The sequence below is a fragment of the Parasteatoda tepidariorum genome, chromosome 5 (assembly GCF_982258835.1).
Source record: "Parasteatoda tepidariorum strain Cologne lab strain chromosome 5, Ptep-v5.0, whole genome shotgun sequence".
Classification (NCBI taxonomy): domain Eukaryota; kingdom Metazoa; phylum Arthropoda; class Arachnida; order Araneae; family Theridiidae; genus Parasteatoda; species Parasteatoda tepidariorum.
Window position 1 is genome coordinate 24,973,710 of NC_141759.1, and position 25,692 is coordinate 24,999,401.

At 33.0% G+C, this 25,692-nt stretch overlaps 1 protein-coding gene across 1 annotated transcript; it reads left to right on the forward strand.

Moving 5' to 3' along the window:
* Positions 1 to 146: 146 nt before the first annotated feature.
* LOC122273301 (protein toll-like) lies at positions 147 to 24,003 on the forward strand. The gene is made up of 8 exons (XM_087162695.1): positions 147 to 554; positions 3,028 to 3,469; positions 9,118 to 9,374; positions 14,777 to 15,088; positions 17,741 to 17,879; positions 19,281 to 19,472; positions 21,892 to 22,021; positions 23,558 to 24,003. Exons 1-8 carry the CDS (start codon positions 147 to 149, stop codon positions 23,847 to 23,849), a joined length of 2,172 nt encoding a protein of 723 aa, XP_087018821.1. The 3' UTR covers positions 23,850 to 24,003.
* Positions 24,004 to 25,692: the final 1,689 nt, after the last annotated feature.

The following is a 25,692-nucleotide window of genomic DNA, read 5'->3' on the forward strand; positions in this document are numbered from 1 at the left end:
ATAACTTTTATACTATTAAAAAGTTAACCGATTTGGAATCAGAAGTTTTCGATCAAGTGCTTGTCCAATGCAAAGGGAGAAAAAAATGGCAAATGTCATATTTATTTGATAATATATTTTTTAATACCAGGATACATTACATAAATATGAGATGCCCCTTACTAAGTATCGGAGACAATGCCTTCGCCCGAACTCATTTACTGTCTAAACTACATCTTTCTAACACTAAATTTCATAGAATTCCAAGTGCTATTCGTAACACCAAGACTTTGAAAACACTTGAAATTGAAGACGGTCAATTAACTGAGGTTACAACTGAACTTCAATCAATGTTTGAACTTGTAAACCTCTCATTGACTCAAAACAGAATAAGTTCACTATTGAGCAGTGCTTTCTTGGGTGATCTGAAACTCCAATCAATTATTCTAACGAGCAATAAGTTGAGTAGTTTAGATAATAAAACATTTGATCCGTGCCCAAGTTTACAATTGGTTAAATTGGACAAGAACAATCTCATAACAGTTGATGGTCTATTTCAAAATCCAAGTTTGATGGTAATTTTTACTATATATTTTTATATTTTTTCTTCTGCCTTTAACAATTATTTCGATGAGGAATGTAATGAAACCCGCTATGTCTCATGGTTAAAGCAATGAGTTGTGATTATGAGGTATTGAGGTTCCATTCCCTGTAGTGGCTTGAAGTTCACACCTAGTTTCAGATCGAATTTTCGGTATCAGATTGACTGGGAAGTAAAAACAGTCAGTACGCAATGCTGTCCTCATTGCCACTATGATATCTTTGGTCACGAAATTGTAAATATTAAACATTCATAATCCTCCAAGTATACAACAGACTGTTGTTGTTATTGTTTGTTTTATTAAGAGTTAACAATCAGAAATTTCCGAAAACGTGTTCAACCGCATAGTGCATTTTCCCTTTAAAAGCTAAAGCACATAATTAACTGATTATCTTCTTATCAAGGAAGTATTTCAACAATCCATTCTTATATAGTTGACTAAAGGCAAGAGGTAAAGTTTTACTCAAAAATGTTTCCTTTGAATATTTAGAATAGCGATTCCATGCATAGTAAGCAAAATTTTTAAAACGGTGTAAAAATTTGGATATCTTACGATTTAAAACATTTTCAAATCATGTTAAATAAAGTATTAAAAAATAATAAATATCTATAGAAAATTATTTTCACATCTTTTGATAATCGAATTTTATAAGTAAATTTTATAATTGTGTGCTATAACATTTAGCTTTAAAGAAAATCCAGTTTCAAAAGATTCATAATAGCTAGATTCACTTTAAAAATTCCTAGACATTTAACAATACGCATAATATATAAAATATACATTGAGAGGCTAAACTTTTAACAATTTTTCTATCTAAAATATTTGGGACCCTATTTTGCGAACTGCTGTTGTCCACAATATTTTGATAAACAAAACTCCGAATCCATCCCAGTAAAATGAATGTTTTTTTAGAGAAAGTACGAATTTGAGTACGATTCTGTAACTAAATTAATAGTTAGCACTAATTAATCAGAATATATGAGATCATCTCTCAAAACGTTTAAGATTGCTCCTTAGTTTGTGATCATTAAAAAACCATTAATTCTAGGTAATATCTGTTTTTCTTTTTTGCTCATTATACTAAAGAACTAATTACCGAGAGGAATTTTCTTTCCAATAAAATCCTCTTGAAATATTAGGGGGACTGGAAAGTAATGTCATTTCGGCGCATTAAATATTCGTTAGTCTTAAAAACCACTTCATTTTTTTCCATCCATTTCAATTAATTTTCGATCCGGCATTAAAAGGTTGTTGCTGACGAGAATGAATACATTATTGATTAAGAGTAAAATCCTGATAAGAAATATCAAATGCAACGAAGCGACATTACTTTCCGGTCCACCTAATATTTAAATTATTGATAAAATTTTATCATTGAACATACCTCAAGAAAGAAAGTTTATATATTTATGAATGATCCCTGTGAGCAGCAGCATCCAATACAAGCTACTTTGAATCAATTCCCATTTATATCTGATGCATCCACAACACCCGATTCCCGACTATAGGATCAAAGACTCTTATCCTATCAATGAGTATTCCCAGAAGTTCCCTGTCTACTTTAGGAACTTGGTGAGTGCACGAAGCTCTAAAATTAGTAATAAAAACCATTGCTGCCAACTACTACTGATTTTCCTGAAGTTTTCGTTTCTATTTGTCTAAGGACGCCCTTAAAACGCAATTCATTGTTTTAGTTCATGCTGTAAATTCTTTAACTCAGCGGTTCTCAAATGGTGTTTCGCGGAACCCTAGGGTTCCGTTGAAGAGTTAATGGTGTTCCGCTAGCTAGCGCTTTTATAACCATCAGTAATGTTCTAAAACATCAGATTATATTTAGATCCAAATTTTAATTAATAATTTATTTAATGTTTCGGTTTCCGTAATAAAAAATATAAATGACAATTTTAAAAGAAAATATGATATTTCCAATAACAATATATTGAAGAAAATATGAAAAGAACAAGCAATTAGAGAATATTGCATTGGTATTTCCTATCGCGTTTTTCAAATCCAAATAAAATAGCTAATATCTTTAATAATGAAATATGTTTCCCTAATAACCATTTTCAACGCAGTTCTTTTTAAGTTTTTATTTTGAAGTAAACCGTAATTTTTCTTTTTTTTTTTTTTTAAATTCATTTTCAACAAATGTATACACGCCGAATACTAATTCCTAACTTGACTAAATACAGCACAAGGACAGCAAATTCAACTGTCGGACATGAAATATAATTTAAGATTATTGATAACAAGACAATTAAAAATCTTCATAACTCTAACTACTTTAGTCTTTTATAGGTTATAATGTTTAAAATTACTTTAATAAACTTCATTTATATAATCTGCCAAAAGAAGATTGATTATTTAGGGTTCTAAAGCAGGAAGAATTTGAGAACTACTGCGACAACAAATGAATATTTAACTAATTACGTACTTTTTTTTACAGAGCATCAATTTGAGCTTTAATGCATTGTCAACCATACCCGAAAATCTTTTCAACAATTTGGAAAATTTGATGGTTATTAATCTTGAAGGCAATTTCATAAGGAGCATTGGAAACTGTTTTGCTCAAAATTATCGTTTGGAGTACATCAATTTAAGTAATAACATGATTAAATCTTGCAATAACACTTTTCACTCATTGCAGTCATTGAAGACTATTGATTTGCGAGATAACTCCCTTTCTAGTATAACACGAAATCATTTTTCATCACTACCGTTGCTTGAAGAATTGATAATCAGTCAGAATAATATTTCCCAGATTGATTCGGAAGCATTTTCTCAGCTGGAAGGATTAAAAAAGATTGATTTGTCTCGCAACAGACTAACAACTTTGTCAAGAGAATCGTTTCCTAGAGCCTTAAAGATTCAACAAATAATTACAACTGGTAAGCATATTTTTTCTCTTTCAATTAGTATCAGAAAATTCGAAAAGAAATTTCTCAACCGCAACGAGTGCATGCTTGGTCATCCAACTTCAATATTTAATTCAAGGTTAATGTTCAACGTCATTCAATTCCAGAATGTATACATGGACATACATGTATATGCGTATGTTATTTACTTAAGTATATACGTGTATACAAGTATATACGTATATACATGTACATATTTTTTACAGATGGTAGCGGGGACGACCGGAGTCGTACTGGAAGTGGAGTCTACATCCAGAGACCTGATGGCGATATCAACATTTAAATGAGAAACCCGGATTCGTGTTCTGTTTCCTGATCGGAGCTTCTTGCTATTGAGGCAGGACTGCATGCAATTGAAGAGGATTCGCTGCTAGACCCTATCTGGATCCTAACGGATAGTAGAAGATCTATCCAATATTTGAGTGCATGGCCCAGAGTGAGCGATAGGGCTGGAACGGCAATCTTGCAACTTCTCAGTAATCTTTCTGTGAAACGGGTTATTTATTTGCAGTGGATTCCGTCCCACGTTGGTCTGTACGGGAATGAGATCTCGGACTCGCTGGCAAAACTTGACACAAACGAGCTTCTGCCGGAAAGTTTGACACTCACATCCTCGGAAATTCACTCCATTAGAAAGAAAAGTGTCCAGCTAGTCTGGAATTCTCCCCCAGTACATTTCTGGTACTCTGGGGATAAGCCGGGTCGTGCTTTGACCTTCAGAGGTAATAGAGGTGATCAGACCGAGTTCACTAGATTCATCAGTGACCACATAAAGTGCATAAGGTATGAACAGCAGCGAAAGGTCTATCCCACCTGCAACAAATGTTTCTCCACTGCAGCCAGCCCGGCCCACCTCCTTAGCTGTGTGGATTTTGGAAAAAAAAGGATTTTCTGCGTGACCCGGTTTTGTTTTTTGATTTCCTGAGTGTGAGTGGACTCATGGACCTGGTCTAGCGGAGCTAGACCAGTGGGGATGAGAAGCAACAACAACGTATATTATGTATCTCAAAACATCGACATGTTTTATTCTTGCTAGGTTACAAGTAACCTAAAAGTACGATATACAAATAACTTTACAAACTTCTGTCTTCCTTTCCCACTTTTCTTAATATTCTGCCAAAAGCGATAATAAAGCGATTTCTTAGTAGCAAAAATTCATCACTACTTACTTTTTCTCGGATCCAAGACGTCCAGTAGATTCTTAAATCTAAAGTAGTGATAAATTTGCATCATAAATAAGTATTTCATATTTTTAAAAATTTAACATTCCTGATCACCTCAATAATTTGATTATTCAAGCACATATTAAAAGTTATGGGACGGATGTAGTTTGAATTTCCCCGTCCACCTATCATATCTGCTCTTGTAACTTTTTTTCACACCTCCACTCTGGTGAATGCAGCGTTGCCACGGGTGAGTACAAATACAAAATGTGGTGACTAATAAAATTCAAAACTTCATTAAAATAAACAACTTTTTTTTAAAAAAATTTTTAGATTACTATTGAAACTAATTGCAAAGAATGATTTTGCTTTAAATATTAATAATTTAAAATATATGAATCGAAGTTAGGATTGAATAATTAAAAAAAATAATAATCCTCTAAAAAATTGTGATCTCCGAATCACAGGTTGCCCATAGGCAAAATGGTTGTTGTCTAATTTTTATTTAAAAATTATGAAAAATGCCTCAATTCATTTTCATGATCTAAGTAGCCTTGTGAAGAGCGGGCTTTTCGCATGCGTTGAGCACGCTGTCTTTCCGTTTGTCTGTTCCGTTTGCTTTCATGTTTTTGGTTCTAAACACCTGTAACTTGAGCAGTATTATTCAAGTCTGTGAGGTGGCGCTTCTTGTAACGACTTTTACGATTCAATGCATTTTCATGATTCATGTTTTGTGAAGAACGAACGGGCTTACCCTTGCGTCAGAATCTTTTTGTTTTTCCGTTTGTGTGTCGCTTAACCCTTTCGAAGGCCGTGGGAAATATACTTACCACCACTTTTTTTTACCACTTTTAGTGTAGGTCTCCATTTGTTAATGACTTCTGCTTTCTTGAAGTGAGTTTGAATAAAATTGGCAACCGTTTGTTTATTTAAAAAAACGTATAAAAGTTATAAATATATTTACCACCAAAAAAATGGCATTTTTATAAACTAATTGAGTTTTTTTTCTGATATCAATTACTATTTTTAAAACAATTTCAATTCCAAAAATACTTTAATTTACCTTTACTAGAAATAAATGGCCCATTGAAGGGTTAAGGTATTCATTCCCGTCTACGTTCTTTGGCTTTAGCTTTTCAGCCTCGGTACGTTTAGGCCTTGTCATCGTTTTTTTTTCTTGCCTAACCTTCGGGACCGTATCAATCAGTTAAGGGCCTTCTTTATTTGTGATATTCGCTTGAATTAGTATTGAAAACGATCCAGTTTGAACTGTAGATTAGAATTTCTGATTCTTAATTGAAACAATAAAAATAAAAATATCGTTCAAATGAGGAATTTCTCTTTTATTCATAACTCAAGAAGTTTTTATGAGATCTCTCTGGTCCCATATCTGAAAAATAAACTCACCAACTTAATGCGTAACAAAATTAAAAGTAAAAGAAAGAATTCTAAAAAAAATATCAAACAGCAGTGGTCGTCATAGCAATGCATGCAGTGACGACGCATGCGCTCTGTTTGCTATTACTCTTGAACTCGGTTGAAAAGTGTGATGACTTCAAAATAAGGTGTGCGCGTCATCAAACCCCCCCCAAAAAAAAACTACTATTTTGCTAATGAGTAATAAATAAATATGAATTGAGTTTCTACCAGTTCTTAGAATTTTAGTGGACCGTGTCTACCCGTGGAATGTGCAAAATCCCTTCTTTTACACAGTTAGCATGGTTTTTCGAAGCTCTGCCAAAGAAAATTTTAAAAAAGCCACAGTTTAGGTGCTTTAAACGTGAAGCAAAGTGATGTTTTTAAACTACACTGCTGGCCACCCAAATTGCAACACCAAGAAAGACAAGAGATATCACAACAAAATTTATTTTGTAGATAACATGTTGACCAAGTATCAAATGATTAAATTTATAGATTTCTGTGAAGTGTGGTTCCTGCCCAAAACAGTAGCCAGAGTAGCCGCCATTGTTGGAAATCACCCCTGCCACAGGCCTCGGCATTGATTCAAAGAGACTTTGGATGTGTTCTTGGGGTACAGCAAACCAAGCAGCTTCCCCTCGTTGAGAAAGTTGATCTGGTGTGGCAGACGGGGATGTAATCTGGGTCAATCGCTGAGCAATCATGGACCACATGATTGCTATCGGTGAAAGATCCGGAGAGCGAGCTAGCCAGGGAAGTAATTCAATCTAGCAATTGACGAAGAACTCTTGGACAATGCGTGCCACGTGTGGTCGCGCATTATCCTGTTGAAATATGCTGTGGGCAAGCTCTGAAGGTAGGGAAGGACAACTAGCTCCAGTAACTCGGAGATGTAGCGTTGGCTGTTTAAAGTACCGGTAATGCGTAACAGAGGGTGATATCCAATACCGCCTCATATCATAATACCCGGTGCAGGACCAGTGTGGCGGTGCATAACGCAGCTGTTCAGCAGGTGTTGCAGACAGAAGCGTGACTCGTCAGTAAAGACAATTTCATTCCATTCTCTCGTCCACATCCTTCTTTCATCACACCATTGGTGGCGGAGACGTTTATGGTTCGGCGTCAAGGGTAGGCGAAGCAATGGACGACCACTATGTTGTAAACGGCGTCGAATGGTACGAGCAGACACAGGATGATGAGTTACAGACTGAATGTGCTGTGCCATGGTTTGTGATGTGACTGAGCGATCAGTCACTGCCATGCGCACAATTCGCCTGTCATGACGTGAAGTGGTGCACTGAGGTGGATGCAATCGAACACGTCGGACCGTCATACCCTCCTGCATCCAACGATCACATATCCGCATTACAGTTGTATGGTTTCGTCCAACACGACTACTGATTTCCCTGAAAGATAATCCACAATCTCGGTAGGCCACTATCCTTCCTCTGTCGAACTCGGATACTTTATCAAAAGATGATCGCTGTTTTCTACGAGACATAAGAGAACGTTTTTTGAAAAAAAGCACAAGAAAAACACAATTGCCGAACTTGAAATCGTCGAAATGTCCAAGTTTTAAATAGCGTTTTAAAGTGGTGCCACAGGCACGAGTAAAATTAAGTCTGCTCTGAAATTCTAATCATTTGCATATCTCACCTCCGCTAAGCATGTTGTAAATTTCATGTTATTTGCATGCTTTCTTCAGGGTGTTGCATTTACGGTGGCCAGCAGTGTATATATCTCATCTTGCCCTGAAGAATTATCTGGGCTTTAGAACTATCAAATAACTTAAATATTTTAAAACTTGCTGTTGCTTGGGGATGCTGTTGTTACAAAAAAATTAACAGAAAAAAAGGTAAAATTTAAAAGATGTGCCTCAATAACTAACATAAAAATACAATTGGTGAGGTACAAAAAGTTACAATTTATGGTTGGGAAAATTGAAAAAAAGGATTTAGGTAATTAATTTCTTTTGTTACAAGGTTGTAAAAAAAACAAGTTAATTACGGCGCGTGACTACTCCAATAGTGGAAAAGTACTTAAAAATTGCAAACAATAACCCTTAGAAATGAAAAACATAAAAAAACAAACAAAAAGATCAATACGTCATTGTAATTGAGTTCCACATACCTGTTGCAGATTTACTTTGAGCTGTCTATCTCCTGAAACAATAACTAATGATCTTAAAAAGAAACAGAAGAAATGAGTTCTGGTTGCGACTAAAACATATTCTTTTTATTTTTTATTTGCTGCGGAATGTTCACAATAGGGAATCACAACATCTATTTTTAAGGTATGGACACAGCACGGTTTTTAAGAAATTTCACAACACTTTGTAGAAAACACATCATCAATTACTCGAGATCTTACAATCACGATCCCAGGCTATGATGAACTGGAATGCTTTTTGTCAAAAACACCAGGGCACACGGGATACGGATTCACTACGCTTGTGATTTACTTCAAAAACCAAAGGAAGAAAAACCAACCAGGCCATGGCGAAGGAAAATACGATCACCGGACCGCAAACGGCACCCACGGGTGGGTGGAAGAAAGAACTCCGTCTCTCAAAGAGAGGAGGGGGTAAAAATGAAAAATCCCTGTTAAGGGATCGTAGAGTATTGATACGGAAGTTGATTCGAATGCCCCTGCTCAAAAAAATGGGCGATATTTACAGAAACAGCAAGAAGTGGAAGTTAAACTCCCTAAAATGGGATTTGAAGTGAATACACTAACTGCGAAAAATCAAATTACAATTATTCACAAACTGTAACTGCAGCTAACCAGTCTCCATGTGTTCACATCAAAGGCTGCCGAAGGTCACAGGCGTGAAAGTCGACAGACAGTGAGGCGTCACAGGGGTCAGGGTTCGGTCTAATTTTTAGGTCACGATCCCAACAGAAAATTGAGATTAAGTGACGCAATGTCACACTTGCTAATTTTTTTTAAATCGCCAATTTCGCTACATTTATCAACCTAGATGAAAATTATCAAAATCTCTGCCTTATTCTCAGCTTTTGTGATCTTTTTATGTTGCAGGAAATAATTGGGTGTGTGATTGCCGCCTTTTATGGATCAAAGAATGGAGTGAAAATGCAAAGTTAAAGAATTTAAATTATGAATTCAATTGTTCATCACCATTCAGTATAAAATCAAAAATCTTGAATAGATTGACTAAGCAAGATCTATCCTGGTCGAAAGAAGACTGCCCAACCCGTTTTTGTGAATGTTCATGTGTTCCTTACCAAGAGGAGGGATATGCGTATGTAAATTGCTCTTCAAAAAGACTGAGCCGGGTATTTATTATTATTTTCTTCAAAAAATCTATTTGGTTAATTAACTTTATAATTGCATAATATTTAGTTAAATTAAAAACAAAGCCTTGTTAAGAATGGAATTCTGAATAGTTACTGAATTTCTTTTCATGTTTTTAATCTGCCTCCCTGATAACAATTTTATCTTGCCCCCCTCTCAGTTATGCTTAAATTCGCCTCAACATGGGTCCTAAAAGTAGACCTGAAAATAACAACTCATCACGTACCGAGTTTGTGAAACAAAGCGAAGCCTTAAATTAAGTAAACAATTTAGTCACTTTTTGAAAGAATCTGAGAAAGAGAATTTTCGTTAAAATATCCAAAGTGTCCATTCAAAATTTTAATCTTTCAGAATATTTCAATTTTTGGGGGAAATACTCATGTGAAAGAAGAGTTCTTTAACTATTCACATATTTCAAAGTTGAAATGTATACATTACGAGCATTTTGCCTAGCTAAATATTTTTACATTAAGTTCTTCAAAATCAGTATGTTTAACTAAATTTTGTCACATATTTATACTATTTTTGGCATTAAATTAGCTTTTTTATAGCTGTAGATTACTTCAAAAGTGAATTTTTTCAAAAAATGTAATTTAATCCAAGCAACAAAAGAAATTCTTGCAAAAAGTGACTATTAAATTAAAAGTACCTATCGATATCGGTCACCGACTCATTTGGTTTGAGGAAAAACTGACTACTAAGTTATTAAGAAGTCTATTGCATGTATACAGAGGGATAAGTATTGGGATGTCTCACCCATGGAATATTTGTCCTAAAAGACTTTGTTGAAATGTTTGGCAAAATTGAACCAAGATTCATTTAGGACCAGTTACAAAATATTACACCCAATATTGGTCCTAGATTGTAGGCCGATAAGGAATGTTGATAAAAATTAAGCTTGGTCTAATATTGAACAGTGTCCAATAGCACTGTTTTACCTGTTTTTAACGCAATTTCTAATTTTTCTCCTTCAGATTTTCTTATTTTTTGTTACCCTAGTGGCAAACATTCGTAAAATTTTCTATTTATTTAATTCACTATTTATTTAAATATTTATAAAAAAACATTTCAACCCGTTAGAAAAAATACAGAAGAAGTAAAATAAACGTGCAGCTATAGGAATGCGAGTTGTATGTTTGTAATTATGGAAATATTAATTTCTTACGAAACTTACTCAAATAGAGAAAAATATATACATAAAAGAAAAAATAATTATTATCAAGTATAAAACTATATGATCGAAACCAATAATGTTAGGTTTCGGACAAGAAAACTTTTCAAAAATCTGCTGTTAAAAGTCGGTGAAGGTAGCTGTAATTAAAGTGCATCATAAGTAGACATTTTATTCACGTTTAGCCATAACTTACAACACACTAAGATGAAGTCTGCCAACTGCTCCGCTTTCTGCAAAAGTTTTAATAAATTAGTGGAGAATTATATAGTTAACTTGTAAACAAGGATAATTCCGCCTACTCTATACAAGTGTTCCCACGAGATGACTGCAAAAATGGTTGCACTTCATGTGATACTTTGAATTCTTGATCTGTAGCGGTGGAAAGATTATTTGAAATAAAAAATACCAAACTAAAAATCACTTAAAATTCGTAACCACAAGAATATATTATTTTTCAAAGCGGGGCTAATTGGCACATATGTAAGATAACAAGATGGCTTGAAACGTGTATATGTTTAACACTTTTCGGATCAGCAAATTTCGATCGAAAATTTTGATCAAGAAATAAATTAATTGCGACAATAGATAGTCTAATAGAAATAAATTAATTGTGACAATAGACAATAATCTTACTGAAACGATATACTTTATCTCTTTAATGTTTAAAGAATGGTGCAAGCGTTTAAAAGCAATTAGTTTTACATTTCTAGAAGTTTGCCGTATACCTTAAATTAGCGTTACCAGACTGGCTACAATGAACCGGAATAGGTTAAGCTATTTTAAATTATCGGTAATAAAACTCAAATTGAATCGAATTTGTTAAAGCAAAAATCAATTATAAATATTAAAATAAAATGTTTAGCAGAATGCAATTGGCAGTATAAATTGGTTTATTGGAATTGCATACATTTTCAGGCTTGTGTAATATGTTTAGGCTTAAAAACCTTTATCAAATAGAAGGACAGATAGTAAAATACAGAGAATGATATCAAGAAAATACATCCAGGGTAACAGCGGGGTTCGAACCCGCTATCTAGACGCTTTGTACAGAGCTAGGAAGGTGATACCGCTCATCCAGGGAAGCGCCAAATATCAATCACTAACTAATCCTGTATACATTTTTTAGAATAAGTGATTTGCCCTTGTAAGTAAAACAATTTAAAACTTACCTATTAAAATAGAAGATTTTTACGTTGAAATATAAACGTTTCTACCAATAAGAAAAATCTCAACGACATACCTGCCAACTTTCATTCTTTCCGAGAATGGATTTTCAGAGTGGTTGTAATACAGTTAACGAAAAACAATCTGACTCAAAAATATATTTATATTTTGATCTCGTTGAAATTCACTTGCGCAAGGATTACTATGCTTTTATATATTTATTGTAAATATTTATATGTAGTGGTGGTCAAACTCATTTAAAATTATCATTATAATTCAAAAAGTTAATTGGAATAACATGAGTATTGCTACCACTTTAAATATGAAAATAAAATCCTCCGGAAAATCCGGAAGAGTTGGCAGGTATGCAACGACCGTACTAGGTGGCACCTATACCACTCCTGTTTTTACTTCTTCAATCTCCATCTTTACCCACCTATTTCAGGGACGATGTTTATCATTTTATTATGCCTAGCATTTTTCCATTATTCAATTGCAATGAATTTTATTTGAAAAAAAAAGATTATGCTAGCACCTCAATTTTTTTTTAAAAAAAAAGCCTTATAGGGCCGTGATAGCCTGGTTGGTAGGCCACTGGGCTCATGCAAAAGAGTTCGTTTGTTCGATCCCAGGCCGGCCGAAGACCTCCCGTGTAGTGAATGGTGACTGATGCCCGTTAAATCTTTCGAGTAGCAAAGTCTTCCATGTTCCCATAGTAAATCAATAACTCTGAGGGTACTGATCCAGGAGTTTCCTTGTCATCAGGACAGGTTCAAAATTACAAGGCTGCGGAGTTGAACATTAGTAGTCGTAAACCTAAAATTGGGTCGGCTGTTTAAAGACGGATATAAAATATTAAAAAAAAGACTTATCTTATGGATGAAAAATTTCATTACCTGAATAATTATAGTAAAATCTGAGATTTGAGTAAGGTTCATGCATCTTCAAACTGTAAAATAATCATTGAAAAATATCTTTTCATCTCTAGTTTTTACACAGTTTCTTCGTATTTTCTTTGTTTATATTGGAATAAGAATAAAGGGTAATGTTAACCGCAAAATTTTCTGAAAGCTGAAAAAGTCAGATAGTTATTTTTTGCAGAGAAAATAATTTTCATTTGAAGCAGGTAAGATCACTCTTGGAAAGTTATTTTAAATTAAAATTGAATTTTTAACTTTAACTGCTTTAAAAATAATTAAATAAACCTATTTTAAATTTAATATTTTTTAAGAAGTTTATGTTTAATTTACATAACTGTGATTACTTTTTCGTTTTTAATTTGACTTACAATATTAAAATGGCATCAAATTCATATAGATTATTTAAATGTTTCAAAAATGTAATACCTGCAAGAAAGTTACAGAACATTTTAATGATTTATTTGCATTTTTACAAATTCTATTCTCATAGACTCAATTGTGCTTTCTTATGGTGTACCTTGCAATTGCAAACCATAAAGCACAATGAGAAATAGTAAAAAAATAAACCACTATGAATTAATTTTCAAGTAATGATCGGATGTTCATGTACTAGATACAATTCAATCTTAATGGTTGGATGGGGTTACGTCAAATATGCAAATTAATTAGTGCAGTTGATACTTTCAGTTACGCTAATCAGACTAAAAAAAATTACTTCCTCTGAATAAACAAACCTTTTTTCGACTGATAAACATACCAATTTCAAAAATACGACTTTTAAAAAAAATCAATTTCTCTGGGATTATTCTCTGCCAGCGTAACCCAGACTTCTGCTCCGTTTTCAGAAGTGAACTTCTGGTTATCAACAGGGGTCAGGAATTTGCTATGCAAAATGACCTTTATTTTAAAGACCTTTGGATATTCTCTGATAGCCGCAGCTCCCTGCAACATCTCAACAACAGGACCCAAATTGGCGACAAAACCAGTATTTTCATCGTAAACAACCTAAAACTCTTGTCCCTCCAACATAATATTCACCTGCAGTGGGTTCCTTCTCACGTCGGTATCTATGGTAATGATTTAGCGGACAGCCTAGCTAAAGAGGGTTGCAGCCAACCGCACCCTACCTCTTCTGATCTTACCTATCTTGAACTTTACTCCCTGAAGAAATCCCAGCTTCTCAGAGACTCGTTGATTACCCCTCACTCCATTGGTACGAGGGAAAAAAGCCAGGAGCTTCTTTGACCCTTCCCTTTGAGAGGAGAGTCTGCACCACCATCTCCCGCCTAGCTACCGGCCATCTTAAAGGTTTACTATTTTCTGAGGGAACTAAAACCTACCCCCTCTGCCCTAAACGCCTTCTACACCGGGCTTCCGCCGATCACATCCTGAACTGTCTTAGTCTTCTCTGGGAAGACATTTACTCTACTGCTCTTTTGGTGTTTGATTTTCTTCCGGTCAAAGGGTTCATAGATCTGGTCTGACTTCGTCAGGCCAGAAGAGGATAAGCAACAACAACAACAAATCAAATTTTATATCTTTCCATCTAGAATCGCATTGTTCAAAATGATATAAAAAATTGCAATCCATACAAAGCAAAAGATTTTTGACGAGAATTAAATAAAATAGTAAACAATTACAAAGAATGTCATGCATGAGTTATTTTTTCATGGAATTATTTTTAGATAAACAAATTTTAGAATTGTGTGCAAATTTTATTCGCTTAAAATGTTTTTAAGATTAAAATTAACGGATCCAAACATCTGACCGCTCTCCTGACTATATTAATCGGATTGCATAATATCGGATTGACCATTGCATAAATATCACGACCATATTTATCGGATTGCGGTTAACCCCTAAATTTGGGGTTCAGAAATCCGAATCCATCGAATAAAAAGGTAAGTTCAGAGAAGGTGCTTTTTTGAGTCTGTTTTCGTAATTTAAAATATTGTCCACGTGAATTAGCATATTTGAGGTCACTCCCTCGACCCATTAAGAAAGTGAAGATTCGATCATTATATCAAGTGTTATTTAGGTTGGTCCGTTTTCTACTTTGCGCATTGTACTCGCACATAATTTTCAAGATATTTCTATTCATTAAAATTTCTATCCATTTTGTTAGATTCCTAGTAGATTTCCAGAACTGACGATTGAACTAAATCTTCGAGAAAACTTTTTGTCTAATCCAATCGAGCTCAACCTTCCTCCTATGTCCAAGCTACATACCTTGAATCTGGAACGCAACTTTATTTCACTGTTGGACTTCAGTCTTCCGAATAACGTAGAGATTCTTCGACTGGCAGAAAACAATATTACAAGATTCTACAGTAATCCGCCGTCTAATATCCAAACATTCACTCTATCTCATAATCCATGGCAGTGTGACTGTGATACTCTGCCTTTCAGAAAGTGGATGCTGGCAGAAATTTCTAAGGTAAGGTAGAATTTGTCTAAGGTAAGAATTCCCCTCGCCACAAAGTCTGAGATCGTTTGCTGCTATGGAAAGAAGAAGTGAGCATTTCAGGGAGGAGTAGCTTCTTTTCATCCTAGGGATGGCACAGTAGACTGAAGAAAGGATTCCTTCTCTCACCAACAAGAACCAAAACCTATCCTATACAATGGTCCCACAATCCTAATTGAAATACCTCGTTGCCATAGTCACCACCACTGGTCCAGACGAATGGCTAGGGAAGTTCTTACTTTAGACAAACTATATAACTCTCTAGCCGTAATTTCATCTAGCTGTTATATTATCCTTTGCAACTATCTCTCTCTCTCTCTCTCTCTTTATATATATATATATATATATATATATATATATATATATATATATATATATATATATATATATATATATATATATATATATATATATATATATATATATATATATATATATATATATATATATATATATATAGTCGGCTGTTCAGCGTCGGTTATAAAATAAAATGAAATAAAATTAAGAGTTCTCATTTTCATTTATAGTTTATCAAAGTGAAAAATTATTCTCTTGCATAGTGACTGTTGAACAAGTAGTTCAGCAAATTTAATCCGTAAAACAAGCAAAAATAGCTGATAAATTATTATAACTATTTGTGTTTAATATAATGCCCATCGGATGGATATGGTTGTGGAATATTTATGCCTTAGTTTTCGTGACACTTTTTTTAGTTTAACAATCTTCCGCCATGATCCATAGAAAAATGGGGTTACTAGAAAATGGGGATAATACTTTAATACACAGATTATCAAAATATCTAGCATGAGATTCAGATTGGAGTTATAAGGAAGACTTTTATTTGTTATACAATTTTTCTAATAAAAAAGAACGATATAAATGAATTAAAGCGTTAAAATTTATTAAAGTGCTCTCTACTTGAAATCAAAAGAAGTTTCGATATTTCTCACGAAAAATCTCTGAAGCATTGTCTGCCAAAAATAAAAGGTTTGCAACCTATGTGAGAACTAAAAGCAAAAAGAAGCCGTTTACTTATGAGGAAGTGGATGAATCCAGCATTTTCCTGACTGGCATTGTTTTCAGAAGTCTATCTCAAAGGAAGCAATGAGGCCGATTAGAGTAAACGGATTGAAGAATAGAGAATTGAAGTTTCGATTAGAACATTGGCGAATTGGATAAGAGAAGTTTTTTTTTTTACCCTGAGGCAGATTGGGAAAGAAAATCTTTCAAGATTTTGTTAAACTGCATAAATCACAGTATGCGCCAATATGTACGTTTTTTTTAATTCTTCCATCAAACAATTATCAATTAGAATTTTAAAACCAGGTACTAACAATTGAACGACTCTCTAGCGTAAATATGATTTATAAAAATAATAAATATTAATAATCTAATATATATAATTCTCTTACGTGGCTTCCAAATTTTGGCTGTATTTCTTTTCCGCCGGTGGCAACGTTTGCTTTGTTTTGTTTACGTTACTATTTCTCTTACACGGTGAATCGACCAATGATTGCCGCTAAAAATGTCACATGCCAAATCTAGCTGAGGTAGCTCAACATATAGATCTTTTAAAAACGGAAACTGAAATAACCTGAGAGAGCATCAGCTGCAGCAATCTCATACTATTAAGCTAGGCAGAAGTGAGTAGTCTTTGTCGATAGATCTCTATTTTAGTATTTTGTCGAAAGCGCTTTTTTTCACGAATTTATATATTACGAATTTATTTGACGATTCTTGATTTATATCACGAATTATACTATAGCACATTTCTAATAGGTTTAACGAATTACATGTCATTTATTTAAATTCAAATTTATTTTAATGACTGAGAATTTACTAAAAAGATTTAATTTTTTTAAAAAAAAGTTTTTATATGGATTTGAATGATTGTTTTGAATTCTTAGAATTTTGTGTGCATTTGCAATGTACCTAAGTTAGTAGCGAGCGAAGCGAGCTTGGTTTGTGAAGCAGACCATATAAGATTGCGTAGCAATTTTCGGGGGTTGGCGAGCGTTAGCGAGCAATGGGAGCAGCCCACTAGTAATAAATAATTCAATGGGGCAGACTGGAGAAATTTTTTTTCAAGATTTTGCCACGCACTATGAGTCCTATTGCACGTTAATACACATTTTCTCACTTTTTAATTATTTCTGCGAAGAGTTATCTGCTAAAATTTTAAAACACATGTAACGATTAAACGAACAAACATGATTAATTATAAAAATAATTAATAATTATGAAAATATTTCACTGTTTAGATGCACACTTTTGCCTATTTGACCCTCCCCCTCACGAAGAAAATATTTCCCAAAAGTTGACATTTGAGGCAGTTTGAATACAACGCATCTCTAAATCCTCCCATAAGTACAATGTTGAGTAACAAAGTACGCCGGTAGTAAGGATATGTTTGCCTAACACATTTTGGAATTTTTACTAAAAGGGAAAGTAATGAAAACGAATTTAAATATTATAATACCAATTTCTCCCTCTAATTGGCGATTTTAATTACTCTCTTTCTGAAGTACTCTAAATTTTTAATCGAAATTTAAAACTAGGCAAAGTAACCCTAATTGACGGTTTAATGCCATTTTAGAAAATTTCTAAATTTTGAAATATTTTCAGATTTTAGATGTAAACGAGACACGATGCAGCTTTGAAGACAGAGAGAATATGAGAGGGAGAGTAATAATTGCTCTGAGTGAAATCGAGCTTTGTCCTAAACTAATACGGAACTATATCTTAATGGGAGTAGGTGGTGCGGGTAAGTATCAATACCAAACATTTCTTTCATATTCTTGAACTACAAAAATGTTAGTTATTTGAAAAGATGCTTTTCCTTTATCATCTATGTTGCTGTTTCTAATGCCACTTCCCAATATCAGCAAGCCTTGTTGCTGAAATTAAGCGAATTAAAACCGAGGGTGCGTTTCTTGCTTATCAGTGTTATGTCCAAAAATACGACTTCAGCCTCACACTCCTCACAGCCCGTTTGTAGGGCGGAATCATTCATGTATCCATTCATTCATCCACAGATCGTAATTTTAACCTGAACCAGAGAACAATCAATCTTCAATTCAGCACCGCAGAGGCATGTTTGTTATGGGAACATGGAGGACTTAATGATCTGACAGATATAACGCACACCAGTCTCCATTTACAACTCGGCTAGATCTTTTCGTCTTTTACTGTAAACCTTTTTTTTCCTTTTTCTTATTTCTAGTTTTGCCCAAGCTCTGAAGTGCAGAATTATGTTTGTGTTGCAAACACAACAACATGTTTACAATGGAAACGCTTTTCTACTGTTGATTTTCAAATGATGATTTGTTCGTGATTTCAGAAGGTTTTTTTAGTCTTGTTTTGCAAAGCCATATTCAATCTCGATATAAAAGGGTTGTTTTTGTGAAATTAGTGCGAACAATGGTAGCATAGCTAAATTTCAAGATTGTAGGGTTTATTTGCTAATCATTTATAACCCTTGTACAGGGTTTGCGATGAAGGTTGTTGCTTACATTAAAATCAACATTGCACTGCTACCTGGGATTGCTCGACCTCATGTTTCAGGCTTTGGTGGGATTGGGAAAAGGGGGGGGGGGGTAGCAAAGAAAATACAACAAGCAAATGCAGTGACCTTTTATTCATGTATAGTGTATATTTCGATTTTATTATTACTTTGTAGAATTGTACACAAAAAAACATTGCGTTAATATTAGTCGCATGGCTCGATATTGCTCTCAAACGTTTCAGGATATTAAAAAATATGTCAGAAACAAATTGAAAGATAAATAGTTGTTTCTCCTCTCCCTTATCATTTAAATGTAGTGGTGTGTTGAATAACTTTAAATCAAATTTACAAAATTCAGAATCATACATAAAAACATTAACTCAGCTACCACTAGAAGAAATTTTCCCAAAAAGCGCACAAAGTTGGCAGGCCAGCTTTTTTTCGACCAGATTCGATAAAACTAGAGAGTAAAGTTAATATAGGCAATTTTCATTTATTTTCCAGTAAAGCTTTCTTATCATTATTTTGATCATATCAAAAAAACTGTTATTTCGATTTGAATAGTTGTCAAAGTTTGAATGATATGTTAACTAATTTTTGGTGTATATATTATTCAAAATCTCTGTTCAAAAAATAATTGCTTTTATCCACACCTTGCAGTGATTCTAATGATGACAGTGGCCTTCATTTTGTTGTATTTCCGATATCGATATCATTTAAAAGTGTGGCTCTATTCGAGAGGTTGGAGATGTTTCAAGAAACGAGACAAAAGAGATGACGGAAAACTATTCGATGCTTATATTTCATTCACTGATGAAGACGCTGCTAGGGTCCGAAAATATTTTCTCCCAGGTAAGTTTAAAAATGCCTTAATATCTCAGCTTCTTATTTTACATCTTCTTAAAACATTTCATAATCGTGTGGTAGCAAAATCCTCAGAATGAAAGATTGAAATTTTATATTATTTTTCAGTGTGACAAAAGCAGGCTTAGCTAACTAATACGCTTTTTGCGAAATATTTTATAGAGTGTTAGACATTTAAGAAACCAAAGTTTTCAGAATTTTTTGCAATGTAGCTAACACTTTAAACGCCTTACCAAGGAAGAACTGGTACAAAGTGGCGTTGCATATGAACTTTATTCAGTGGTGTGGAAAATATGTTTAAATGAACGAAAAATAATATATTTAAGCATGCACATAGTTGCCACTAGAATAACCTTTTGCAAAAAGTGTTGAAAGTTGGTAGCTATGCAAAAGGTATTGTAAAGATAAGCATTTTAATGTAATTCAAATTAATTAGATAAAGATATTAGAGTAATGAAAATTAGTCAGTGCTTGACGAAATTTAATTTTTTCAGCGATCTCAGGTTTGGCATATAGTCTCAGGTAGTCCGGTAAATCATTGTATTATGCTTCGCGTTTCAGGCGCGTTTAATTTTTTATTTGCGTTTAATTTTTTATCGCGTTTAATTTTTTATTTGCACCCTGCATATTATTATTGTATTTTGATAGGCTCAAAGTAATAAAATGCATATATTTTGCCCAAAACAATTTTTAAAAAAATGAGTTTTACAGAAACAGTGGTACAAAATACTGCCATATTTTTATGTAAGTCTGATGAAAATTGAATATTTATGTTTCTAATTTTTTTGAGCATAGTTGCCAACTGTCCCGATTTTGGGGAAATATTTATTTTTTATATTTCAAGGGATAACAAAATGTAATTTTTAATAACTCTGTCTTGATAATATATTTAAACAATTGAAGGATACAGATGCTTATTTTAATAATGGATAAAGTTCTATACTAACTCTAGATAAACTATCCAAGCGTCCTTACCGACTCACCGAAGGCTCTGTAGCTTGGAGGTCGCGGGTTTTGAATGACACCGAAATTGCAACATGCATCTTTGCATGTCTTGCTTAACCCTGCGTGTGTACCAGTAAAATAATGCTAATACTAGGAAAATAATGTTTGGTTTGGTTTCTCAAAGGCTGATAAATTTTTTGCAATATTTTGTTTGATGTGTTTGTTGCTGGTTTACGCCGCACTAAAGATGCAAGATGGACTATTGGTGACGGTCTGGGAAACATTCATGAGGATGATATGAAGACGTGCCATCAGAATTTTGATCCTCTGCAAATAGGTGGCTCCCCTGCTTCGGTAACAAGACGACCTGTGCGAAGTTGAGCTTTTTACTGTAGAAAAGGGTAACGAGGACCAATACCACACAACCTAGGTCCCTTTGCAGACAGATCAAAGTGGTTACCCACCCGCACACTGACCACAGCTAGTGATGCTTGACTTCGTTGTGCTACTATTAACAGTGTCTTAACGATCAGTCAGCTGAGGAACTGTTTGCAATTAAAAATGTCATTTCACAGAGTTTTATAATTTTTTTTGTCAAATTATATTATTGAACTTACGGTGGTACCAATAGTTATGTTTTTTTTATGACAGAAATTAATATTTCAACAGATATAAAACAGATATAAATTTAATTCACCGCCATTACTTATAAATAAATTAACCATTCATGTAAGTTGATATCACGCAAAATCAGAAAAAAGATCTATAATTTTAATTCAGCTGATATTTGACGAATATTTGGGGAAATTAATTTCGGATGAAAATTTTCTATGTCGGGTGATGTTAAATGTAACTTTTGTGTCACTACAACTAGTAAAAACATCTCTTATTTCGTGCAAAGTTCGGCAGCTATGAACTATTGCTTCATACATTTAGGGAAATGTTCTAGTTCTAACCCTAAACAGGTAGACGGGATTTGATAATAATATAGGATTTCATAACTTCTATTCAAAAGAAAATTAAATTCGATTTCACCATGAAAACAACATACTGCTGTTTTTTCATCAGATCAGCATTTATTTTTTCATCCTCAACTTTTTCTTCTATATTTTCTACTTCTTTTTATTCCTCCTCTTGATATTCTTCTTTTTCTTCGTCTTCTTCTACTTCTACTCATTTTATTCTTCTACTTCTACTTATTCTCTTCTTAATTCTACTTCAACTCATTTTCTTCTTCTACTCCTTCAACTTATTTTCTTCTCCAACTTCTGCTCATTCTCTTCAACTTATTCTTTCTTTGTTTTCTTCTTCTCTTTTTCCTTCGCCCTTCTTCTACATCATCATCTTCATCTTTTCCTACATTTTCTTATTCGTATTCCAAATGCATGAAAAATATTTTTTAAGCTTGAGGGAGGTAATAAACTGTTTTTTTTTTACCATTGTTTCTTTTGCATTTCCTTAGAGCTGGAAGAGAAACATCCATTTTATAAATTATTTGTCCCCCAGAGAGACCTCAAAGCTGGAAATTTTGAAATAAACTATCTAATGGAACGAGTGGTGGATAGCAAACGAACCGTCATTTTGCTCACTAAGTAAGTGTCATTCTCTTAACTATATTCAGCCTAAATTCAATCGATATAATAGCAGTTTAACACAGTGAGATCAGCTGTCCACGTGTTTGCTGGATAAGTAGTTCGAGAACTTTGCTGGAGTTAATTAAAATAATTGGAAATAATGAGAAGCAGCTTGCTCAAAAACTTTAGTTTGCTGTCTGTAAATGAGGTCCATGCACTTGGCTCAAGGATATGATATAGGTAAAGCCATGATTTACTTAGCTTAAAGTCTTTTACTACCATTTTTTCTCATTTAGATACTGGTTATTTATTGGTTTAACACACTTAAGTTAAAAAGTGATTAAATAAAAAAAATTCTGAATACTTAAATAAACTTATCTTTCAATCTATTAACTGATGAAATAATGAAAATTCCTTAATAACCACTAAATTTAATAATAGAAAGAATGGTTTCCTTTATAAAAAAAATGGTAAAATAAAATGTTTTATTCCAATTTATTTCTACAGATATAGAAATGGCAACTTGCTAATCATTAAGTGATAACAAAATTCATGTTTTAATATCTGATTCTAGGTTTAGAAAATTAATTGTGTGCGTGTGTGTATTTAATACCATTTTGTTTCCATTGTGCCACTTTAAAACAATTTTCCATAGTAAAGTGAATGATAAATGTTGTAAAATTTAGCACTGTACCAATTTATGAAATTCCTTAATAACCACTAAATTTAATATATGAAAGAATGGTTTCTTTTATCGAAACAAAATGGTAAAAAAAAATTTTTATTCCTAGATTTCATTCTTGCAAATATAGAAATGGCAACTTGCTAAACATTAGGTGATAACAAAATTCATGTTTTAATATCTGATTCTAGGTTTAGAAAATTAAGGAAAATAAATTGTGGGTGTTTGATATCATTTTGCTTCGATTGTGCCATAGTGGTACTTTAAAACAGTTTTCCATAGTAAAATGAATGATGAAAGTTGTAAAATTTAGCACTGTACCAATTTATGAAATCTTCTAATAAAGCGAAATATATTATTAATATATAAAATATTTATGTTCAAAGTATAAAGCAATTTAAGCTTAAGTAAAAAGCATCGAAAAGAACTATTTACTTGCTGTAAAAAGTTATGCAAAGTTAGTTATATGCAAAAGTTATATGTAAAAGTTATATATAAAAGTTATATATAAAAGTTATATGCAAAGTTAGAAAAAAATTTAATCAACCTTTTGATTACGGATTTTCATTATGTAAAGTGTTATATGTCAATAACTCAAAGGAATCTCTAATATTGTATCTAACTGTGGCGTAGCAACAACTACATTTATTGAATTACAATTCACTAGTATATAAAACATGGCGACTCAATTTAACAGTAAGTACCTATAAATGGATGAAGATTGACAGATTCGGTTGCCTATCCCCAAGAAATTTAATTAATACCTACTTTTTTTAAAAAACACACTACTTTGTTGTTTCATTTCATATTGAAAAATGTAGAAAAAGAAACAGTCTGCATTGAATCTGATGTCTGATTCTATTTTTGGATAGGCGCTATCTGAGAAACGAGTTCTGCATGGAGATATTTAGAGTGGCATTTGCGAATTCACTGGAGGAGAAATTGCATCGGATCATCCTTGTGAAATTTGGACCCCTTCCTCCCATGAAAGAGATGGATCAGAGTCTGAAGATAGTGATGGAATCTTCAAGGTGTCTCAAGTTCAGACAGAAGTTATTCTGGGAAATGTTGCGATACGAAATGCCTGAAAAAAGTCCGAATATTGATGATTATGAACTGCTAGATGACCAAACTGATGATGTGCCTTTGATACAAGAACTTTAGATGTGTCGAGAAATTTTTTTTATAAATTTAACCTTTGATGGATCTATAGTTTTATTTTTTATATCTGAAATATATAAAAATTGCAGTTTGTAAAAAACATTGTAATATGCAGTCAGAAAAAAAATTAAACATTATGGAATATATTTTTAATTTATTCAGTTTTGTATTGTAACTCCAAGAGCTCCCATGAGATACATGCTATTTTATTCATGGTAGTTAAAGAAACAATTATATTAACTCCGGTTCAGAGGGGATGGAGTTCAATCCTCGACAGACCCAATGAGTACATGCGATATACGTGCTCGTAAAATCTGGGGAACCGATAGTCCTGCGGTCGGTCATTAATCAGTACTATGGAAACAAGGATCTGAAGAAAATTTCTTTCCCTTACAGATCTATGTGCAGTTTGAGTAGCCTCACAAATTACGATGGCATGTCTTCGGATCATCCTCAGGGATATTTCCCAGACCGTCGACAATAGCTCCTTGTGCAGCTCTAGCGCGACGTGAATAAAGTACCTACTTACCTTTGTTAGGGTATCACAAACAAAATCAACGTCAAGAGTTTCACGTATGAAGTATGGTGATGAGATCGCCGAATTCGTATTTCAAAATGTATATGAAACCACGTTCTTCCTAAAATGATACTTTCGATTTTAAGGAGTGTTAATATAAACTTAAATGATGGAAAGAGAACTAATAAAATTAACTTAAAACTTTCAAATAAGCAATTGGAAATTTGTTGCAAATTCTGAATATCACGTTTTAAATAGTTATAGAAAAAGTTGAATTATTTTAGTTTATTTGATTGTGTTGGGATATGTTTTGCAGTATTGAGCATGTTTTTTATTGTGTTGAATAATACGATTTACTAGCTATTTACTTTCTAATTATTTTTTATCCCGTACGAAGAACAAGCATTCGGCTAATTAATAACAAAAAAATTCATTTATTAAATTAGTTTATGAATAAAGTGCAGTATAGTAAGTACCTCGAGGGAAAATCATGAAGTTTGTTCATACAATTTAGGAAAAATAATAACACGAAAGAAAAAAAAGAATCATGAAAATTTTTGTTTTGCAAGAAGATGGTGGAAAATTACGTATTTTCGCTTTAAAATGAAAAAAAAATCTGGACTATTGCTGTTATTAATTATAAATTTAAGTCATATGCATGTTTACAAACATAATTATACTTTTAAAGTAATAATATAATTAATATAAGTAAATAAGTAAAAATATAATTAAATAATATTATAATTAATATAGCCAAAATAATGCAAAGTTTAAGTTCTTAGTAAAAAAGGTTTTGTATGGAATAAATGTTGTCTCATTTTTATCTTCGCGACTTTTTAAATTTAAGCGAATTTTCTTTAAATGCAGAAAAAAATTACTTTTTAATTGTACCAGTTTCATTAGTATTATTTACCCCCATCCTAGCTAAATTTATTGTTAAACAATAAGCGAGAAATTGATTTCTAATGGGGATTTGTGTCACATTAAGCACTTATTATGCATTTACTATTTTAATCTCAATTATTTGTCGAGTGACTAACCGCTTTGATCAGCCTAAAAAATGATCGTTGGAATCAACATTTGTTTTAAAACTGACATTCTTCAAGTTTATCACAAAAAGTTTCCTTTTGACAGAATTTTTATACGTTGAAGATTATCTCCTTTTCTAAAACTCTATTTATCAGAAAAAGAAAAAAAATCAAAATGGTATTAAGAATTTTCATTATCAAGTAATGCAAATGATTGTTGTAATAGGTTTGATTTAGCGTAAGATTTGTTTTCTTATTTTGGATTACTTCACGACAAGCCACTATTCTTTCGGAATTACGA

Bases quoted from the DNA above. Each gene is read 5' to 3' on its own strand.
- LOC122273301 (XM_087162695.1), top strand. From the start codon at position 147: ATGAGATGCCCCTTACTAAGTATCGGAGACAATGCCTTCGCCCGAACT. The intron at 555-3,027 runs GTAATTTTTACT...TTTTTTTTACAG, and splicing joins TTCAAAATCCAAGTTTGATG to AGCATCAATTTGAGCTTTAA. The intron at 15,089-17,740 runs GTAAGGTAGAAT...AAATATTTTCAG, and splicing joins TGCTGGCAGAAATTTCTAAG to ATTTTAGATGTAAACGAGAC.